The following is a 20,456-nucleotide window of genomic DNA, read 5'->3' as shown; positions in this document are numbered from 1 at the left end:
GCTGAAGACTCTCTGTTTTTCTAGCCCAAAGTGCCGCTGGTGTGCCATGGACATGCACATGCACAATTGCATTTGTCTGGCAGGAGATGCCCAGCATTGTAAGACCAGTACCTGAGCACAATTTTGCTGTAACAACTATATTGCCTGGAAGGTAGGCAGACATTAGTCCTAGGCATTAAGCTGTGGACCCCCAAAGATGTATTTTCTCCTATAACAATCTGCCATCCATAGAGGAGTTTTCTCATCTCAGGACCAGTTGTCATTTCATTAAGTTCTTTATTTAATTGAAGCTCCCAAATATGTAATTGAATATGGATACCAAATGAGACAGAGCCTTCAACTCATAACAGACAATGTAAAAATATATGAATGATTAAGTCAATTAAGTATTCTATTAAACTATACCACTCAGTTATTATTAGAATAAGCAGAGACCATGCCCACATATGGGAAGGACAGTCCTATATTTAGTAAATTACTAATGATGTAATTAAAATTAAACCAACACATATTTTAAAAAATAGATGTATTTTAACAATGCAATTCTGTATAAGGAAATTTCTAGAATGAAAATAACTAAACGTTATGCGTTAATATACAAATGTTGTAGTATTAAAACAACAGAAAAGCCTACATGTTAATAATTAAATGTTATAGTGTACATAAACCAAGCAAAACTAAAAAATAACAAACACCTAAGTACAAACAAAAGCATTTAATTCAAACATCAAGGAGCAAATTATCTATAATAATTAGCAAGTTATGTATTGCATTTTGATACTAAACTACTACAAGTGCTGTTTAGATTAGATTGCGCATTTACCTCTTGAATTGGTCAATTCATTGGCCATTGCGTGGCCATTGCTGTTTTTTTAACGGAAAACAATGCTAAAATTAAGCAAACCCTTGTCGCTGCTCAGCTGGGATTGCTTTTGCAATTAGGTCCCATTTGAACCACCGCTTTCGGCCTTCATCCCCCGAAAGGAAACTTTCGACCTTCGTCTTCTCTTCGGCACCGCACGGAGAGATATGAAGCATTACTTTATCTGTGGATTATTTTCGTTAAAATGCAGAAAGGCTTGAAGAAGTATTTTGTAAGCATGGATGAATACCTCGCTAGTATCGGGCTGTATAGAAAAATGATAGCAAGGGACGCATCTTGTCTTTTCAGAGCCGTTTCAGAGCAGGTAAGATTGCACTTGCAATATTTACAAATATATATGCAACTGTACAACGTAGTTTAAAAAACAACACTTCCAGTGCTGAAATGAACAGGTGAGAGCTTTCAAAGCAATGTTTAAAATATTGCGAAGTACAAACTCGTAGTAGTTATTTTGTAAAATCGTTAATTTACGACATTAGGTAGTGACATTGTTACTGAAAATTTTTAAAAATGAAAAGAAGCCTACAAGTTTATTATAAATCACTATTTCATTAACGTTTTGGTTTGCTGTTCCTTTCTTCCCCCAGCTCTATTATTCCCAGAATTACCACCAGAATATCAGAAAAGCCAGTGTCAACTTCATGAGGGCAAACAGGTGCAACTTTGAGCCTGTAAGTTGATTTGTAACCGTGCAAGAGAGTTTGCCATGTCGAAGCAGTATCTGTAGATACTCTGATGTTCCTTTTGGCCCGTCTATGCAAAACTGGATATTTAAACTAAGATATATATATATATATTTTCTTTTTTTTAGTAATTGCTTTTGCCAGTGGCCTAAGTTGGTGCTCTAAATCATATAATGACAGGATACAATCGTCATGCAAAAGTGTGAGGAACATTATGCTGTGAGGTGAATTAATTTTTAAAGTCAGATATTTTGTGTATCAAAATATTCATTTGAAAAGCAGGGAATCTTTGCATAAAATGACAAACCTCTGCATATAATAGATATACAAGCATTTTGAAATTGAAATTCTTAATAAAACATCTATATCCATTTAAATCTGAAATGTCTGACCCATACAGCACTTTTTATGTCATATGGGGCATGTCCTATATAATCTCAGCACCTGCTAAATAGAGCCTGTAAGTCTTGTTACTTAGATGAAGCACATTGGAGGACTAATGCTCAGCAGTACTAAGAAACATACAGAAGACTATTTGAATTATACAGCAGCTTAGTTCCACTGTTGATAAGCCTCTCAAGTAATGCAACTGGAGAGTAAATACATTTATTAGAAGGGATGCAGGTATATATACACTCACCTAAAGGATTATTAGGAACACCTGTTCAATTTCTCATGAATGCAATTATCTAACCAACCAATCACATGGCAGTTGCTTCAATGCATTTAGGGGTGTGGTCCTGGTCAAGACAATCTCCTGAACTCCAAACTGAATGTCTGAATGGGAAAGAAAGGTGATTTAAGCAATTTTGAGCGTGGCATGGTTGTTGGTGCCAGACGGGCCGGTCTGAGTATTTCACAATCTGCTCAGTTACTGGGATTTTCACGCACAACCATTTCTAGGGTTTACAAAGAATGGTGTGAAAAGGGAAAAACATCCAGTATGCGGCAGTCCTGTGGGCGAAAATGCCTTGTTGATGCTAGAGGTCAGAGGAGAATGGGCCGACTGATTCAAGCTGATAGAAGAGCAACTTTGACTGAAATAACCACTCGTTACAACCGAGGTATGCAGAAAAGCATTTGTGAAGCCACAACACGTACAACCTTGAGGCGGATGGGCTACAACAGCAGAAGACCCCACCGGGTCCCACTCATCTCCACTACAAATAGGAAAAAGAGGCTACAATTTGCACAAGCTCACCAAAATTGGACAGTTGAAGACTGGAAAAATGTTGCCTGGTCTGATGAGTCTCCATTTCTCTTGAGACATTCAGATGGTAGAGTCAGAATTTGGCGTAAACAGAATGAGAACATGGATCCATCATGCCTTGTTACCACTGTGCAGGCTGGTGGTGGTGGTGTAATGGTGTGGGGGATGTTTTCTTGGCACACTTTAGGCCCCTTAGTGCCAATTGGGCATCGTTTAAATGCCACGGCCTACCTGAGCATTGTTTCTGACCATGTCCATCCCTTTATGACCACCATGTACCCATCCTCTGATGGCTACTTCCAGCAGGATAATGCACCATGTCACAAAGGTCGAATCATTTCAAATTGGTTTCTTGAACATGACAATGAGTTCACTGTACTAAACTGGCCCCCACAGTCACCAGATCTCAACCCAATAGAGCATCTTTGGGATGTGGTGGAACGGGAGCTTCGTGCCCTGGATGTGCATCCCACAAATCTCCATCAACTGCAAGATGCTATCCTATCAATATGGGCCAACATTTCTAAAGAATGCTTTCAGCACCTTGTTGAATCAATGCCACGTAGAATTAAGGCAGTTCTGAAGGCGAAAGGGGGTCAAACACAGTATTAGTATGGTGTTCCTAATAATCCTTTAGGTGAGTGTATATCAGGGTTTGTTGTAACCACTTTCATTGACCAATGGTGGGAATGGATCCCAGTCAGAGTAGGGTATTGTTTAGGTGGTACATAAAGCTTTCAGCGAGGACATGTTTTGATGTGTTTATATCATGATATTGTACATTTAATCTTCAAATCTCATCGGTTGCCTTGGAAATGAATTAAATATTCTCTTTTGCAGTTTGTTGAAGGGTCTTTTGAGAAGTATTTAGAACGTCTGGAAGATCCAAAGGTATGTCACCTCATGGCCTCAAAGTTACGGTTAAAATGATTTGGATTTGTGCTCTGGTTTCCTAACTACTGTCATGTGGTTTTTGAGTTTGTCTTGTTTTTAAATTATAGGAGACTGCTGGACAAGTTGAAATTAAAGCACTTTCTCTGTTGTATAAGTAAGTTCCTCTACATTTTGAAGTCCTATTTAATGTCAGCTGCATCATTATCAAAAGTCAATACATTAATTGGGAGGAATAAATATGAAGTCAATGATAATTGCCAGTGCTATCTGGAATATCCTATGAGACAATGGGAACCAATGTTATATAATGTCATATTTGTCATGTGGCTTAATGCATTCTGGTGTTTGTGTGCCATGTAAATGCAACATGGTATTATGAGAACTTTTTAGTAATCAATATTTTAATTGGTAAGCTTTTGAATATACAGTACTGTGCAAATGTTTTAGGCAGGTGTGAAAATGCTTTTTGAAAGCATTCTTACATGTTAATGGATTATCAATTAACTAAATCCAAAGTGAGTGAACAGAAGAAAAATCTACATCAAATCCATATTTGGTGTGACCACCCTTTGCCTTCAAAACAGCATCAATTCTTCTAGGTACACTTGCACAGTCAGGGATTTTGTAGGCATATAGTCACGTGTATGATTAAACAATTATACCAAACAGGTGCTAATGATCATCATCAATATGTAGGTTGAAACACAATCATTAACTGAAACAGAAACAGCTGTGTAAGAGGAATAGAACTGGGTGAGGAACAGCCAAACTCAGCTAACAAGGTGAGGCTGCTGAAGACAGTTTACTGTCAAAAGTCATACACCATGGCAAGACTGAGCACAGCAACAAGACACAAGGTAGTTCTACTGCATCAGCAAGGTCTCTCCCAGGCAGACATTTCAAGGCAGACAGGGGTTTCCAGATGTGCTGTCCAAACTCTTTTGAAGAAGCACAAAGAAACGGGCAACGTTGAGGACCGTAGACGCAGTGGTCAGCCAAGGAAACTTACTGCAGCAGATGAAAGACACATCATGCTTACTTCCCTTCACAATCGGAAGATGTCCAGCAGTGCCGTCAGCTCAGAATTGACAGAAAACAGTGGGACCCTGGTACACCCATCTACTGTCCGGAGAAGTCTGGTCAGAATTGGCCTTCATGGAAGACTTGCGGCCAAAAAGCCATACCTCCAACATGGCAACAACGCCAAGCGACTCAACTATGCATGAAAACACAGGAACTGGCGTGCAGAAAAATGGCAGCAGGTGCTCTGGATTGATGAGTCAACATTTGAAATATTTGGCTGTAGCAGAAGGCAGTTTGTTCACCGAAGGACTGGAGAGCGGTACATGAATGAGTATCTGCAGGCAACAGTGAAGCATGGTGGAGGTTAAATATAATCTATTAACATGTCTATTTTTGAAAGCATTCTTACTTTACAGCATTTTTTCACACCTGCCTAAAACTGTTGCACAGTACTGTATATTTGATACAGTATTAAATAATTATGATAATAGTATTTAATTACAAGTTTGTTATTGCCCAAGTGATGGATACATATCTTCTTTTAAAGCATCTGTGTGTATGGATTAAGAAATTGCTGTTTCTTTCTTTGTTTGGAGGCGCCGGTTCATCATTTATAAGTATCCTGGGAAATCGCCTACTGAGATTGCAGAAAACGACTACCAGGAAAAAGTAATGAAGTTTTAAAATTTTAAGATATACATGTTTCCAAAATAGTTTTAAGGCTGGGTTGAGGTCTGTTCCTTTGTTCAAATCCAGAGATGTATGTATTTTTTTTATGTAGCTGTTCTTAATATATCAATTAGTATAGACACTTGACACTATAAATGGAAAAGAAACAATCGGCACAATGTTGCTGTGAAATGGGTAAAGTTGGTCGGTTATATCATGTAATTCAGAACAGATTTTTACGACAATGTTAATTCCAATTCCATATCTCTTGAGGAATTGATTTTGATTTGACCAATCCTTTGCAGTGGACCCCTGCTCTGCTAGAAGGTAGTACAAAGAGATGGTTATTCTTCTGAAAATTAATCTTAAATTTTATTTCTGATCATGACGAACTCTCCATTTAGGAAGGGGGTTATTTTTATCCCTGCTTCATTCAATAGCCCATGTAGGTTTGGACACCCACTTAAGCTTAATTCTGCTAAACATAGCTTTGAAACAGCAGGTGGAGACATTGCTTTAAAAACTACACATGGCATCAATTGTAAACTGAAATGTTAGTTAGGGATGACATTAATCTCTTGATGTGGTCTTGCAAAGTGAACCGAGATGCCCTGTTTGTGCTATATAATGTATTTTGGTTTGCAGCTTACTGCTATAAACCTTGTGATATACCTACAGCAAATCAAAAAGAAAACAATCTAACACTGTTAATACACACTGTATTTTCTTTGTAAATGTGTAGGCTAGTACATACAAAAACATTGTAATCACAAGCTGTGTGGTTCTATAGGGCTTTCACATTTATCATCCGCTTTGAATTCCCTTGGCACTGCAAGATTATACTGTTTAGCACTTTTACTACATGTTACTATGTAGCAGTACACAACCTAAAGGACAATATAGTTCAGTTGAGTGTGTGGGCAGGTCAAGAAGCTTATACTAAGGTGGAATGAAATAAAATGCACAAATGTCTCTGGAGTCTGTAGATGTACAATTCTTTTTCACTCCAGATTTTACTCTGCTGTTCTAATAATGGCCACTATGATGTCGTTTACTCAAAACACTATCCCATTGATGCGGCATTGTGTCAAGGTTAGTATTTCAAATTTTATTTAAAATTGTTATGTTAAATTTGCATACCTGTTTACGAACACTGGCTATGCTCCAACTGTATTCTCGTTCTGTACAATATACATGTGTAGTATGTACATTATATGCACAGCTGTTCCATTCTGATGTCTCTTGTTACATGATGGAAACTGCAGTCCTGGTAGCATGTCTAGCTCATGTTCAAGTGCTAGTAGAAATATTGGAGACTATTGTATGCTGGTTTGTTTGAAATCTTTTTTTGTGTTAATCATACTAAATATGTTGACTTTCAGATTTAGCATTTATATAATTGTCAGATACATTATTTCTCACACCCATTTTAAGAGTGTTAAGTGGCTTGAATTCCATCTCTAAGCTGTCCTGTATGAGCTGCTGTACAGTAGGGTTTTTGGGATTGAGGAGGTCGAGATCCACGCAGCTCTGGAAGCGTTCCACAGCGGAGGCCGCAGGTACCGAAACAGCACCTCGGTGGGCAGTGAAGATGCCATCTATGACATCGCCGAGGACAAGGGCCGCAAGTGCACTGCAGAGAACAAGTAAGGCCTCAATGGTGTTGGGCTTTTTGCTATGCTGTAGATATTATAAGAGTAAGTTGTAAACCCTTCCTTACAAGCAGTGTGTTAACAGTTCACAAGGTGGTGCTAATTACCATACTAAAACATTACCAAAAACTGCTCTCTCGAGTAGTGAAGTTCACATTCCCCATTTGTAATGGAAGATGTATTCCTTTTTAAAAACTATGTACATCCAACAATTGAATATTATTGACATAAAATGCAACTGAACATGTATTTCTTTCATATTAATTGTGATTTTAATAAGCAGCAGCTGTCATTCTGGTAGTGTTTCATTATGCTCTCTCTGAATCTACAGCAAGGAGGACTGGGACGTTAGTGGACAAAATCGCTCCGAGGATAAAATAAAACTTGGGCTAGAAGAATACAAGGTGAGAATGATTTTCAGTACTTCTTGGGACCATGCCAAACCTCCTAAATACAAGTCGAACTGAAACTCTTATTAGTTCTTTATCCACAAAACATGTCTTCTGCTTTGTCAGCAATGTGTGACTTGATGGTATATAGAAGCAAGCATCTACAATCTCTTATGATTGTGTGTGAACATGGTGCTCTCTGGACCTTTCTCCTCAATGTATTTTGTCCACTCTGTGTATAACGCTGTACAAAGGCTTTCTGTTTAGTTCCACTTAATCTTTTAGGCATCAGATGCACCGCCAAAGGTTTCCTTCCCATACAAAGTGCTTAAGTCTTTGGACCCAGAGATGTATCGTAATGTTGAGTTTGACGTCTGGCACGATGGCAGAAAAGGTATTTTTGTTTTACACATTTGTCAAACTAGAGTCTCCTTCGGTGCATGAACTGAATTTGTCTTGCTTATCTAACTTAAGCACTTGTGTTATTTATTAAATATTTGCATTCATAACTGGGTCTATTTAAAACGTGGCCTCTTCTGTGCACTAGAATGAGATTTTTTAAATTACATTTTGTATAAATTATTTAAAACAAAATGGGTTCAGCAATATTCATTGCATTAAATAAGCCTTGGTTAAGTCAAGTAAGGCAAAAAAAAAAATGTTTACCTGAGAGATCACTTATGATTGTCCCACACAACTCTAATACAGAACTTCAGAAAACGGACTACATGGTGTTTGCTGGGAGGCAGTACTTCCTAGGTGACAAGTGCCAGGTACTGTTTTGTTACTTTCTCCTCTGTAGAACTGCTTTTAGCTCTGATTTTGTGAAATATAATGACTGGAGTATAAATGTTTTTAGACATGCATTTCCCTAGGTTAACTGTTCAATCAATAAATCATACTTTTTGAAACTTTGATTTGACCTTTAATTACTTCTCTGATATAATTTATTACATTTTGATCATGTTAAATGTGTGTGTTTTCCCTTTGTGGTTCTGATGGGTGCAGAGGCTGTTTGGATTAGTAATGCGATCTGCTCTATTTAAGGTACGTTTGGAACCAGGTGGGAAGTACTACAATGCTTTTATCCAGGAGGTTGGACATCACACTAGTGCTGTGACCGTATTTATAGAAGAACTTGGAGAAAAGTGAGGAACTGGAAAATCATAATAGTACATTTAATGCACTGCTGATTTACTAGCACTGAGCACTAATGAAACATGGTCTAGAATATGTGGGTTGTCTTGACTTCTCTCCTTCTAGACACCTGGTGTCCCTAACCAACCTGAAGCCTGTCAACCCAGTGCCTGCATGGAACATCACACCAAATAGGAAAGGAGGAACCTACAACCGGATCACTGACCAGTACGCTCCTGAGCTAGGTCTGTTTTTCGACAGTGTTAAAACAGGCTGCCTTCTACAATGCCAGACTGTATTACTGAAACTGTTTATCCTTTATAAATCTAAAACTAGAGGACAGGGTTGTATGACATCACTGCAACCATGTAGTAATTGGATTGGCAGCAGGAATAAAGAAAGGAAAAGATGTAGAGAGCTTGTCCTGTCACATAAGCAATGTGAAGGCAACTCCTGGACTGCCCACATCAGAACAACACACCAGTCCTGTGGATACATTATTCAACAATATACAGACAGTCAGAGAGAACATTATTTCTGTGAGAAAACCTACCCACGTAGGTTTAATACAAAATACACCGATCAGCTATAACATTATGACCACCTGCCTAATATTGTGTAGGTCCCAAAACAGCCCTGACCTGTTGAGGCATGGACTCCACTAGACCTCTGAAGGTGTGCTGTGGTATCTGGCACCAAGATGTTAGCAGCAGATCCTTTAAGTCCTGTAAGTTGCGAGGTGGGGCCTCCATGGATCGGACTTGTTTGTCCAGCACATCCCACAGATGCTCGATTGGATTGAGAGCTGGGGAATTTGGAGGCCAAGTCGACACCTTGAACTCATGATTCATCAGACCAGGCCACCTTCTTCCATTGCTCCATGGTCCAGTTCTCATGCTCACGTACCCATTGTAGGCGCTTTCGGCAGTGGACGGGTCAGCATAGGCACCCTGACTGGTCTGTGGCTACGCAGCCCCATACGCAACAAACTGCGATGCACTGTGTGTTCTGACACCTTTCTATCAGAACCAGCATTCACTTTTTCAGCAATTTGAGCTACAGTAGCTCGTCTGTTGGATTGGACCACATGGGCCAGCCTTCGCTCCCCACGTGCATCAATGAGCCTTGGCAGCCCATGATCCTGTTGCCGGTTCACCGCTTTTCCTTCCTTGGACCACTTTTGATAGGTACTGACCACTGCAGACCGGGAACACCCCACAAGGGCTGCAGTTTTGGAGATGCTCTGACCCAGTCGTCTAGCCATCACAATTTGGCCCTTGTCAAAGTCTCTCAGATCCTTACACTTGCCCATTTTTCCTGCTTCTAACACATCAACTTTGAGGACAAAATGTTCACTTGCTGCCTAATATATCCCACCCACTGACAGGTGCCATGATAATGAGATTTTCAGTGTTATTCATTGCACCTGTCAGTGGTCATAATGTTATGGCTGATCAGTGTATATTCCACTGTGACAATTCTGATTTTTTTTTTAATTTAATGAAACCCCTGGAGAATTTGATTTGGCAAGAAGGAATACCCTGCTTATACAATTCTGTCTTCCAATCAATAAGTCAATTGGAAATTAAATTGTATGTTTAAGCAAAGATTGCAATAGATGGACTGGGGATACATTTGAATGGAATTCCATTGTTTCTTTTTCCATTCATTGTGTTGTGCTGAAAGTTTGAGAAGTCTTCTATAAAGACATCGCACAGTATGGTGGCCCTGAAGTGCAAAACGCAAAGTGCAACACAAACCAAGTTCTATCCACAGCACAAGCAAGCAAACTCAAACCCACAGCACAATGGATGTGTGTATGAGTTTGCTTGCTTGTGCTGTTGATATGAGAGAGTTTGTGCTGCACTTTTTGTTTGTGTTTTGTACTTCAGGGCCACTGTACACAGCTGAAATTAAATGACAACACACATTTTTACACATGGTTAGTTCATTTTGTGTTATTTGCTTTGAGTATTTACTAATGGGCAAAAACAAGTAAATATTTAAGAAATATATTAAAAGGGTTAACATTCAGCTTAATTACTAGATTTGAAAATAGTACATCATTTGATAGGTGCTAGAATGTGATGGGAAACCAGTCATGGCATTATGGACATGGACAATATGTGCTCATAACTTGGGATTTTGTCTTTTTGGATAAATGTATCATTAAATCTTAATGGAATCATTCTTAATACTTTGAGGAAAGCAAACTGTACGGGCCAGGCAGGTTTTGTAAGTCATCGGTTTATGATCGATCGAAATTTCAGATCGCACCAGTGTCACTCGGAGGAATTGTAGGTGATACTAAAGCCCATTACAAATTGAAAAAACTGATGATGGCATATTCACTAACTGAACAATAGACACACAAAAAAATGACTTTGTTGTTTTCAAAACTCAGATCATGAGATGAGAGGCCGAAGGCGGTTCTATAAGAAAGCCCGTGGGAAGGAGATGTTCATGGCAGTGGCGTACAGCCGGGGACAGCCAGGTCTTCCCCCACGTCTCCAGCACAGTCTTCCCTCTGGCAGGTCCCCCCCCCTCCACAACCCCCCTGGCCCCCCTGGCCCCCCTGGCCTGGCCGCCTATGACCAGTATCGCCCTCACCCCCCCAACCAGAGGCCTGGGAGAGGCTATGGACCACCTAGGTGAGTATACAGTCTAGAAGTGGCCTTATCCTGAATACAATCTAATTCATTTTAAGTCATGAATACCTTTGGGATCTGCAGTGTAAAGTCATTTTTTTTCAATTCTAAATGAGCCATTTCCTTTTGTACTTCAGGTCTTTCCTCTGTTTATAAGTTTTCAACTAGTTTCCTATAGTCTTTTCTTCCCATATGTTTATTGAAGCATCTTATTGGACAAATGACCCATGTAGTGCTTCATAATTTTCTTATTCATTACTGACTTTTTTTGTGTTAGAAGGTCACATTATGAAATTGCTTTAGAATTTTAATATTTTTTACGGGAAAACTGTTTCGGAGCATTTATGTCAAGTCATTTATGCTAATATGTGATCTGATTTACCCCTGGGCTTGTTTTCCTCCTATAATGATAACAATTAATGTTGCAATCAATTATCCCTTGTGGTCAATCATTAGGCATATCAGGCAGACTGAAAAAAATTGGGGGGTGGGGGTTCTCTTGATTTGGAGATCTCTAATGCTGCTGTAAAAAAAATTAATTTCTGGAAAAAGATTTAAAGTTTGTCAAATTGATCATTCCCAGTAGCAATAATTTGCATTTTGTTCATCACATAGGATAACAAATTAAGATATCTGGAGAGTCTTTTCCAAATTGGTTTGCTGTAGTTGTCAAACTTTACCTTCACTTCATACATGCCAAATGGCCTCGGCAGAAAATTATAAATGAGATGACGACAAAATGTACAGATGGCACACTTATTAAAAGGCATGCAAAACAATGTTTTCAGTCATGTCAAATACCAGACCGTACCTATAGAATGCAAATTTGCTTTTAATAGTGTGTCCCAATGAGCTGGGGATGTACAATGAATGATTATTTTATTAACTTCTGAACATCTGTATAAAAGACTGTTTACGGCTTGCACTCTTATACCTGTTTCTCTGTTTTAATCAGAAATTCAGCACGCTTCATAAATAGACACCACTTGGTTGGGCCTGAGGTAACATACTACTCCAACCCAGGCAAGCGATGTTATCAGAGCTTTGACAATTACTCCTACAGATCACGGTAATTGGAAAATGGGTTTCAACGGCATTTCTACCAGAAGAGCAACAGTTTATAATTTTGAAAGTAAAGTCCATATTTTCACTTTAACAAAATATCCGTGAGACTACTCCTTTGATCACTTAAACAGGAATATTGATCAGTCTGTAGTCCATCATAATTCTGGATAAGCATGAGCCTTATACATTTTTTACTGGATTTAGTGAAGTGAAAAATTTAGAACAGGTTATTTAAAAGTGCATATGTAAACAGTTGTGGCTGTTAGATTGTACTTTTTCGTTCTATAATCCGCTAAAGTGGATACGTGTTTTTTGAGCTCCTGCAGCCGAAGTCGACGACAGATGCACTGTGTCAACAAAGAATGCCAGTTTAGCTTTGTACCTGAAAATGGGGAGGAACCTCAGGGAATGGAAGGAACTATTACTTTCTATGAGATTGAAGAGGGGGATGAAACGGCCTTCCCACCCCTGCCAGTAAGTCCTCAAGTTCTACTGGTTCTGCAGAGGTATCCATAAATTATCGCGTAACACTTCATTTAAATCCAGACTGTGTAAATCATATCTAACAGAATCTCTATGATATTGATATTTTAGGAAGTTTGAGTATAAATCGCTTGCCACCAAGAAGTGAACTCAAACCTGTCTCCTGTGATATTGGAATCTGTAGAGCTAATTCCTTCCATAAAATGTATGATAAATGAGACTACCACATGACAAGCTGCACGTTCCCATTAATTAGGGGACAAATCATAGTGTGTCTGAATGTCTTTTATGCATCTGGCATTGATACCCATCCATGGTCAAATTATGAATAATAGTATTAAAAGCTTTTCTCTAATTTTACACACGAAATGCAAAGCCTTCAACATGCTAAATAAAATGTTACCAAACAAATACCCTACTACTGTTTCACATTCATCGGCATAAAATGTTCAATTTTATGTACCATTTCACTTTTCACTAGGTAAAGAGATTTTTGTGCCATATAACTAACTAGATCACAATTGACAACATTATTCCTCTTTAGAGAAAGTGTCATGGGGATATTCATCCTTCAAAAATAACCACCTAAATATGTTTACAAGTCTATGTGAACATCTAAATGTATATTCTCTTTCCAGGGACAAGCAGTCACTAATCCGATTGTGCCAACTCCTGCTACGTTCTGGGTTCAGAGGGGACCCAGCCCCATTCCATCAGGGAAACAGGCTATGACTTCATCTGAGGAAGACATGGAGGAACGGAGCAACAGTGGTGAGTGTAAGACATGTTCTATCCATATGCTCTATCAGTTCTACTTGTATAAGCTGAAAAGGCAACAAAAGCTTTTGGAATCTCCATCCAGCAAAACTGGTCTGATGTGCCTAATTATGGCCATCCACATTTGTGTTTTGTGTGTGTGGTGAACAAAAGAAATGACTAAACATAAAGGCTAAATGGATCTCTAAGACATTGAGAAGCAAGTGCTCATGGCAAATCTATGCGGAAACTCAAACACCATACAGTAAATCGTACTGGTAAGATCTGAATCTGTACTGTAATCCATCATTCTAGCACAAAAGCTGACATCATGTGAGATGTGCATTTTGAAAATATTGCCTGTGTCCCAAATTCCCCAGGTCATTGAGCTGCAGTAAACTGAATGGGTAATGGGTAAAGTGATAAAAAACGAAAGTAATAATTTTTTTTGTTGATCGCTCTAACATAAAGGCCAATTAAAACCATATGGCTTCTAAAAGTCTTCTGAGCTTTGGATGTCATTTCATTCCATACATCTTTATTCCCTCAATTGATTCATATTTGTATACATTCATAATATGTTGGACTGACGTCAGGATTTTACTAATGCTTAAATCATTCTCGTATTCTGGAGCACGTTTTGTGCTTTTTCACCAGTTCTAAGGCTGCAGATGTTTTTCTTTTTTGCATCAAGATTCAGTTACAAATTATTCCATATAAATGCATTATTCAAATGAGCATGTCAGCACTGTGCACTGCCAGCTTATAGCAATTTTGTGATGTAGCACCTAGGCACAGACTTGTAAAGTATGTGGGAAAGTTAACTTTTTTTTTTTCCTAGTTTAACCATAATTTTATTCCTTGATATGCTATAACAAATATGCATATTTATTAATCACAACTGTGTTTCAAGTTTCCCATATTTTAGAAATCTGTCCCTAGGGGGATACATATTTATAATGCTCTAAAACTCACTTTTTAATTAAACTATGTACAAAATATCTGCTTAAATAACACGCATAATAAAGAGTGACTCTATTTTTCCTTTACCCTCATGTTACCCCAGAACCTTTTTGTCACCTTTACCATACTATTCTCTCCATTGGGTAAATTATGTTTTAACACAATTGGAATAAACCATTGAAAATAACAATTTAAAATTGCTGTATAGATTTATAAAATAAGAGAACACTATTTTCAATTCCTGATTAACAATGTGTATGCTGAAAGGAAGATTTAAATTGATCAAACTTGTCTGCTGTAATGTTGAGTTCTTCAATGCATTCCATTGTCTTTTCAGGTGAATATCCAGAAGATTATATTTACACAGCCCCAGGCGAGTACAGCATGTGTAATCCATTAAATCGCTGCTTGCTATTGGGTTTATCAGGGGTTAAATGTGGCTGTTACTTCTGTAGCCATGTTTACATTTATTTAACCAGATTAATTGTCACCTCCTTCCCTTCACCAAGTGATAATAGTTAATTCAGAGAGAAGCAATCTGTTGCTTAACTGTGGTAATTGGAGAAATTAACAAGTTATTAAAAATAATTTACTTATTAGCTACTGTTTGACCCTGATTTGGCACACGAAAGCTAAATGTTTATCCAACAGGGGAGCTGAATTGAATAAATGGAAATATGGAACTTCCTGATTACTTGTGGTTATTGGGTGATCTAAAGGGCAGTTTATCCTCTATGCATCAGGATAAAAATGCAATTCATGGGTTTCTTTATTGTAAGTCTGGTTGTCATTATCAATGTATCTCTTGCATAATTACATGCAGATATTATTACTGTGTTTAGTCCAGTCATGGGTTTAGTGACTGGGCAGGTGATTCATAGAATGATCTCCATGCTTTTTATATTTTACATTTTTATTTTTTACGATCATTATCCTTGTCATTTCAGATTTATTGCTCGGACACCTCTCCTAATCAAATGTAGCTTTTAAAAATGTATGAATGGTACTGTAAATGCATGCTTTAGGCTTTCACACAGTTTTCTAAAGCATGCATCTGCAATGCCTGATAAAATCAAATTGACTAATTTTAAGCAACCCTAATTATGGCACCTGTTCTGTAAAATTACATAATTTTGAAGGATGCAGCTCGAGTATCTCATGCATATGTATACAGTGGATTTATTACATGATATACTGTTCAGAACCCACTGTCTGACTTGAAATCAATTAAACTGCTGCTGTGTTCTGTTTCAAGCTTTTGTCAGTTGCACCATATCATACATGATATTTATCTTCCCAATTCTCCTTCTTGCCTTGCTGCTGTTTGAAGTTAATGGTTCATTTTTTTCCAGTTACATCCTATCGTTCTATCCAGAAGACTTTTACACTTTTTACAGGATTAAAAATCTTAAAACTAAAATGAATAATTTCTAAAACAATCTAATATGACTTATTCCCTGTATAGAGGGTGAGGAAAATACAGAAAGTTATATGTGAAGAGCACATTAAAATGTAGGCTATATAGTGAATAGCGTTTGTTCAGTTTGCTTTTCTTTTTTAGAACCTGGTTACCAAAGTCCATCAGTGTATGCTGCCGCGGAGTCCACCACTAATTTGGTAAGTTTTGGTTGTGACAATGTGTATTGGGACAGAAAGGTTGGATGTTTACATTTAGTTTGTGCTGTAATCTGACGGTGGTTTAAAAGGATTTGTATACTATTTTTACAGTCCATTCAAGAAGGAGGGTCCTGTGCTGGATCACCACCAGAGGGTGTTGCTACATACAGTTACTCTCAGCAGGTATCTATCGTTTTACATAACCTTTCCCAGCCGAGAAGAGTAAATCAGTTTGCCCTTTTTTCTCTTCACAATGCAATTCGTTATTCCTTTTGAGTATTGTTCTGTGCTTTGCTTAGTTTGTATCAGTTTCTTAGTATTCATAAACCAGCATTATGCGTGTCTTGTATGTGGTACATTTGGTAGCTGTATTTAAGATGCTTGTCTGGGGAAGGAGAAGCAATTTTCAAAACTTAGCAGAAAACAGATTTTAATGAAAATGTAAAGATCAACACCTGTTGTATCTCTTGCGATTTATTGTGCCATTTGGCAGCCGGGATCAGTGAGGCACCGAGTGCACCCACACACCAGATAGCAAGTTGGGAGCATGTGTTGTGTGATGAGAACTGTCTCGGAGCTATCATACCAGGCGAAGTGAAGGAAAGTCTGAGGAAAAGATGGAAAAAAACTTTTTTTTTTTGCCTTGTAAGTGACCGATTTTGTTTTTGTTCTTTTAATGATTAAATGGGTCGAGCTGATCAGAATAAGAATCGCTTAATATGCACATTATCAAGCTAAATGGAGAGTTCCTATTGTTTTACTTTTTTTTTTTTTTTTGGCATCCACAATTTGAAATGCTTTCCATCCAGAGACAGCTCTCCATATTGTGAGATGGTGTGGGGTGTTTGTGTCCAGGCATTGGGGTCACAGGTTGCAGATGCACCGCTCTGGCTTGGCAGGCTGCCCAGAGTCACAAGAAAGGAGCCTTCTGAATGGCTATCAAAATACAGCAAAGCTTCCTAACACCAATTCTGTGTCCCTAGCTCTGTTCATCTCGTGGTCATAATCCTTGCAGGGGAAAGGGGGGGTTTGTTGAATGCTTTCATGGTCCGTGTCCAGTCCAGGTCAGAGTTCCTAAGCTGTTTCTCAAAGCAGGTCTGTATCCTTGTAGTCAAAATTGCACTCTCTCTTCCTAAATCCCAGCGCCCCCTGTTTGACATCCACTCAGTCACAATGTAATGCACTATGTTGTGTTTTCCTGAAATACATCTGCCAGATGAGTTGAATTTGTGTTGGTTTGCCAGGGCAGACCGGTGTCCTCCCAGTAGTTTTCCATAAAGGCGGGGGGAGAGAGCTCCAGCAGGCCGTCCATTTCCGCCTTGTATAGCTGCCGTTTCTGACTACACTTTACAACATGTCCCACTATTTTTAATTCCTAACATTTTTGGGAAGATAAGTGTCTGCATTTGCAGAAACGCTTGCACCAAAGCCCTGTCCTTGTATCTAGGTGGTTGTCAACTCTGCGGTGATCTCCTCCTCTCCTGGGGTCAATGCTGCTGCAGCCACGGTCTTCACCACAAGTTCGACAGGGACATCGCAGAGCCCAGTCTCCTCTGTGCCTCCAACACAGTCCGTTATCCATCCGGTTGTAGTGTCACCCCATTCCATTGGAAGACCTGGTATTTCCACAGAAATTTTTATTTGGTTTGATTTATATATGAAACAATACATTTTTCCATGTGAGCACCTTTCATCACGGAACAAAGTATTAGACATACAGCACTGCCAGAACGTTTGACCAATTAAGGAATCTTGAACAAGCGAAATACCACACAGAAGCCATGCAGAGTATAAAGTAGTAGCTGGTATTCTGAACAGTGTGTGAAAACTCCTGTTTTGCCTGGCATGCACTGAGCAGTAGGATAGCTACAGGTTTGGCACTGTGCTGGACCAATATTACATTTGTACGAGAGACACTACCTTCACTGACCAGATATTTTTCTTGCCTGCAGTTGTGTTGTCTTCCCTGTCACTACCATACCCACCAAGTGCCCCGGTGTTTGTCAATGAGATGGGAGAGCCACTAAGTGCTCCCCCTCCCCCACCCTACTCCTATGACCCCAGTGGGAATGACCTGCCCAGAGGTAAGCAGGACCTGCTTGTAATAAATATTTTTGATTTTTAATACTTTCAGTGAGATTTCCTATATATTAAAGGTTATACATTTGTTTTTAGTGGATAACTTGTTTATTTGTACGCTACACCATAATTCAAGCCTTTCATTGCACCTACTGCCCAAAATTGACTTTGTTTTTGAGTGATTCCCTCTTATTGAAGTCACAATGCATTTTCAGTGTGAATATGACATTATACATTGGCATTCAGCATGTAATGGGGAGGAAATAATCTTTGGAAATAAATTGCTGAAGGCATTCCTTTCTCAGATCTGAGGTGTGTAAAATGCGGTCAGCTAAAAAATCTATTTTATATTTACATGGGGTAGATTTTAAATGTACTTTATTGTATTTTGTTTTTTTAGATTACAAGGTTCTCCAGTATTACTTTAATTTAGGAATACAGGTAAGTAGTCCAATCTTTTTATAAATGTTTGAATGTAGAAGCAGAGGCTATTCCTTTTTTGTCACAAATTGCATATACATTTTCTCTCCAAAGCTTTATGAATTTGTTAAAGGCCTTCTCCAGAATGAGTTGGTGCAGCTGTACCATTTCTGCAATTCCAAGCCAAAATAAGCTTTTACAATGGGATTGAACTCTGTATTCAAAATTTTTAAATTTTATTATTATTTTTATTTCTTGGCAGACGCCCTTATCCAGGGCGACTTACAACATAAGTGTAAAACAAAGTGCAAAAATACAGTTAAGTAAGAGGCATCAGTCATTACAATGAAAATGGAGCTCCTGTAACTGTTAATTAGGAATACAGTCCAGCATAGTTGTGTGAGGGTATCCTGTTTGTGTCTGCCAGTGGTACCACCAGAGCTGCTGGAACTCCATGGTGCAGATGCAGCAGCTGTACCAGCAGCCCAGCATGGAGCAGTACCAGCCCTACTCTGGTGCCTCCGGCCTCTCTGAGCAGACTTACGGCGAAGGTGGCCGGGCAGCTGAGCAACGGGGAGAAACTCCTACCAACGGTGAGAGTGGTGAGGTTTCAATTGCACTGCTGAGCAAAATCCTGAGAGCCCCCTTTGTGTGATTTCGAACTGGGTTAATTTGATTTAACTATTGGGAGCTGATTATCCATCACTATAGCAATGGTATTCGAATGGTTCAGCAAGGAGACGTTCGCTTTGCTTCATTGTATTGATCTAAAGTTATGGACGGCAGATCAGGATGTTGGTGCTGCTAATGAGACTATTCTTTTTGTGATTAAAATTAGACTGAGACATTTCTCATCTGTTAATACCATTTTGTCTTCCTTTCTTTATAAAGGCACTACCATGGATCCCTCTCCAGCCCCACATGGAACGGTATACTACCCTGTAATACCTGAACAATGCAGCCAGCAACCTCTCCAGGCGTATGAGCCTTATGTTCCTGTGGTTCCTGCATACCACTATGTGACCCCCTGGCCTCCCATCAGCCAGCCGCGCATCCACGGTACCCTGTGCCCGACCTCTGCTCACCAGGTCGGGTACATCACCCCTACCACCCCAGCGGCACATTATGTCCCCCAGAGTATGTAACTCACCCATAAAAGGAATTAAGGCGGGGTAGTCACCTTTTAATGTTCCATAATTGTTTGAAGGGTGCTCAAGTCCTTCTCACCTGTCCATCCCCCCCCCCCCCACACATCACATGCACACGCACACCCACTTCCCTAACACCCCTCCCCTAAAGATTTGAATGTGCTCTGTGTAAGGAGCTGGGTTTATGGCCGGTTTGTTATCCACCTTGGTTTGTGATTCTCCTTGTATTGCTAACCTTACTTCTACATGCTCTTAACAATTGAACTAATTGAAATGCATCCTTTTGCCGAAGTCTGTCTAGCCTGATGCTAAAGACAACTCCTGCCTCCACAGTCCAGAGCATCTTAATGGCCAGGTAGTGGGATTCTGAGAGTGCTAGTTTTGCCTCACCCCCCTGGGTGTTGCTACAGCTATTTTAATAACACAACTGAGTTGGAAATAGTTTTGTTGTGGGGTTACAAGGTGTGCTAGTAAGTACAAACAAGAAAATGCAAAGACATAAGTGCTTTACTTTTCCTAATGACATAATTGCTGGGCGAAAGTGTAAGGGATGTAGACTAATGAAAACGCAAGTTTGTATTTTGACGTGTCAAAGGTCACAACCGAGGAGCATGCCACATGCCGCTGGAAAATGTACATTGACCTTCTACTGTAAAAGTCAGTGACACAAATTAGATGTTGAAACATTTATAACATGTTGGGTGATGTAGTATTATATTTCAGAACACTATTTGTTC

General features: G+C 39.1%; 1 protein-coding gene across 1 annotated transcript; it reads left to right on the top strand.

The window, feature by feature from the left end:
* Positions 1–939: 939 nt before the first annotated feature.
* On the top strand, positions 940–19,734 carry alg13 (ALG13 UDP-N-acetylglucosaminyltransferase subunit). The gene is made up of 23 exons (XM_066714627.1): positions 940–1,187; positions 1,471–1,554; positions 3,617–3,667; positions 3,778–3,824; positions 5,290–5,362; positions 6,373–6,454; positions 6,828–6,990; positions 7,346–7,418; positions 7,689–7,797; positions 8,112–8,176; positions 8,451–8,551; positions 8,667–8,785; positions 10,945–11,191; positions 12,144–12,257; positions 12,580–12,727; positions 13,375–13,507; positions 16,017–16,072; positions 16,184–16,255; positions 17,520–17,751; positions 18,025–18,156; positions 18,552–18,592; positions 18,999–19,164; positions 19,463–19,734. Exons 1-23 carry the CDS (start codon positions 1,068–1,070, stop codon positions 19,714–19,716), a joined length of 2,682 nt encoding a protein of 893 aa, XP_066570724.1. The 5' UTR covers positions 940–1,067; the 3' UTR covers positions 19,717–19,734.
* The last annotated feature ends 722 nt before the right edge of the window (positions 19,735–20,456 follow it).

This window comes from Amia ocellicauda, chromosome 10 (genome assembly GCF_036373705.1).
Source record: "Amia ocellicauda isolate fAmiCal2 chromosome 10, fAmiCal2.hap1, whole genome shotgun sequence".
Classification (NCBI taxonomy): Eukaryota; Metazoa; Chordata; class Actinopteri; order Amiiformes; family Amiidae; genus Amia; species Amia ocellicauda.
This window is presented reverse-complemented; position numbering and strand designations above follow the sequence as displayed.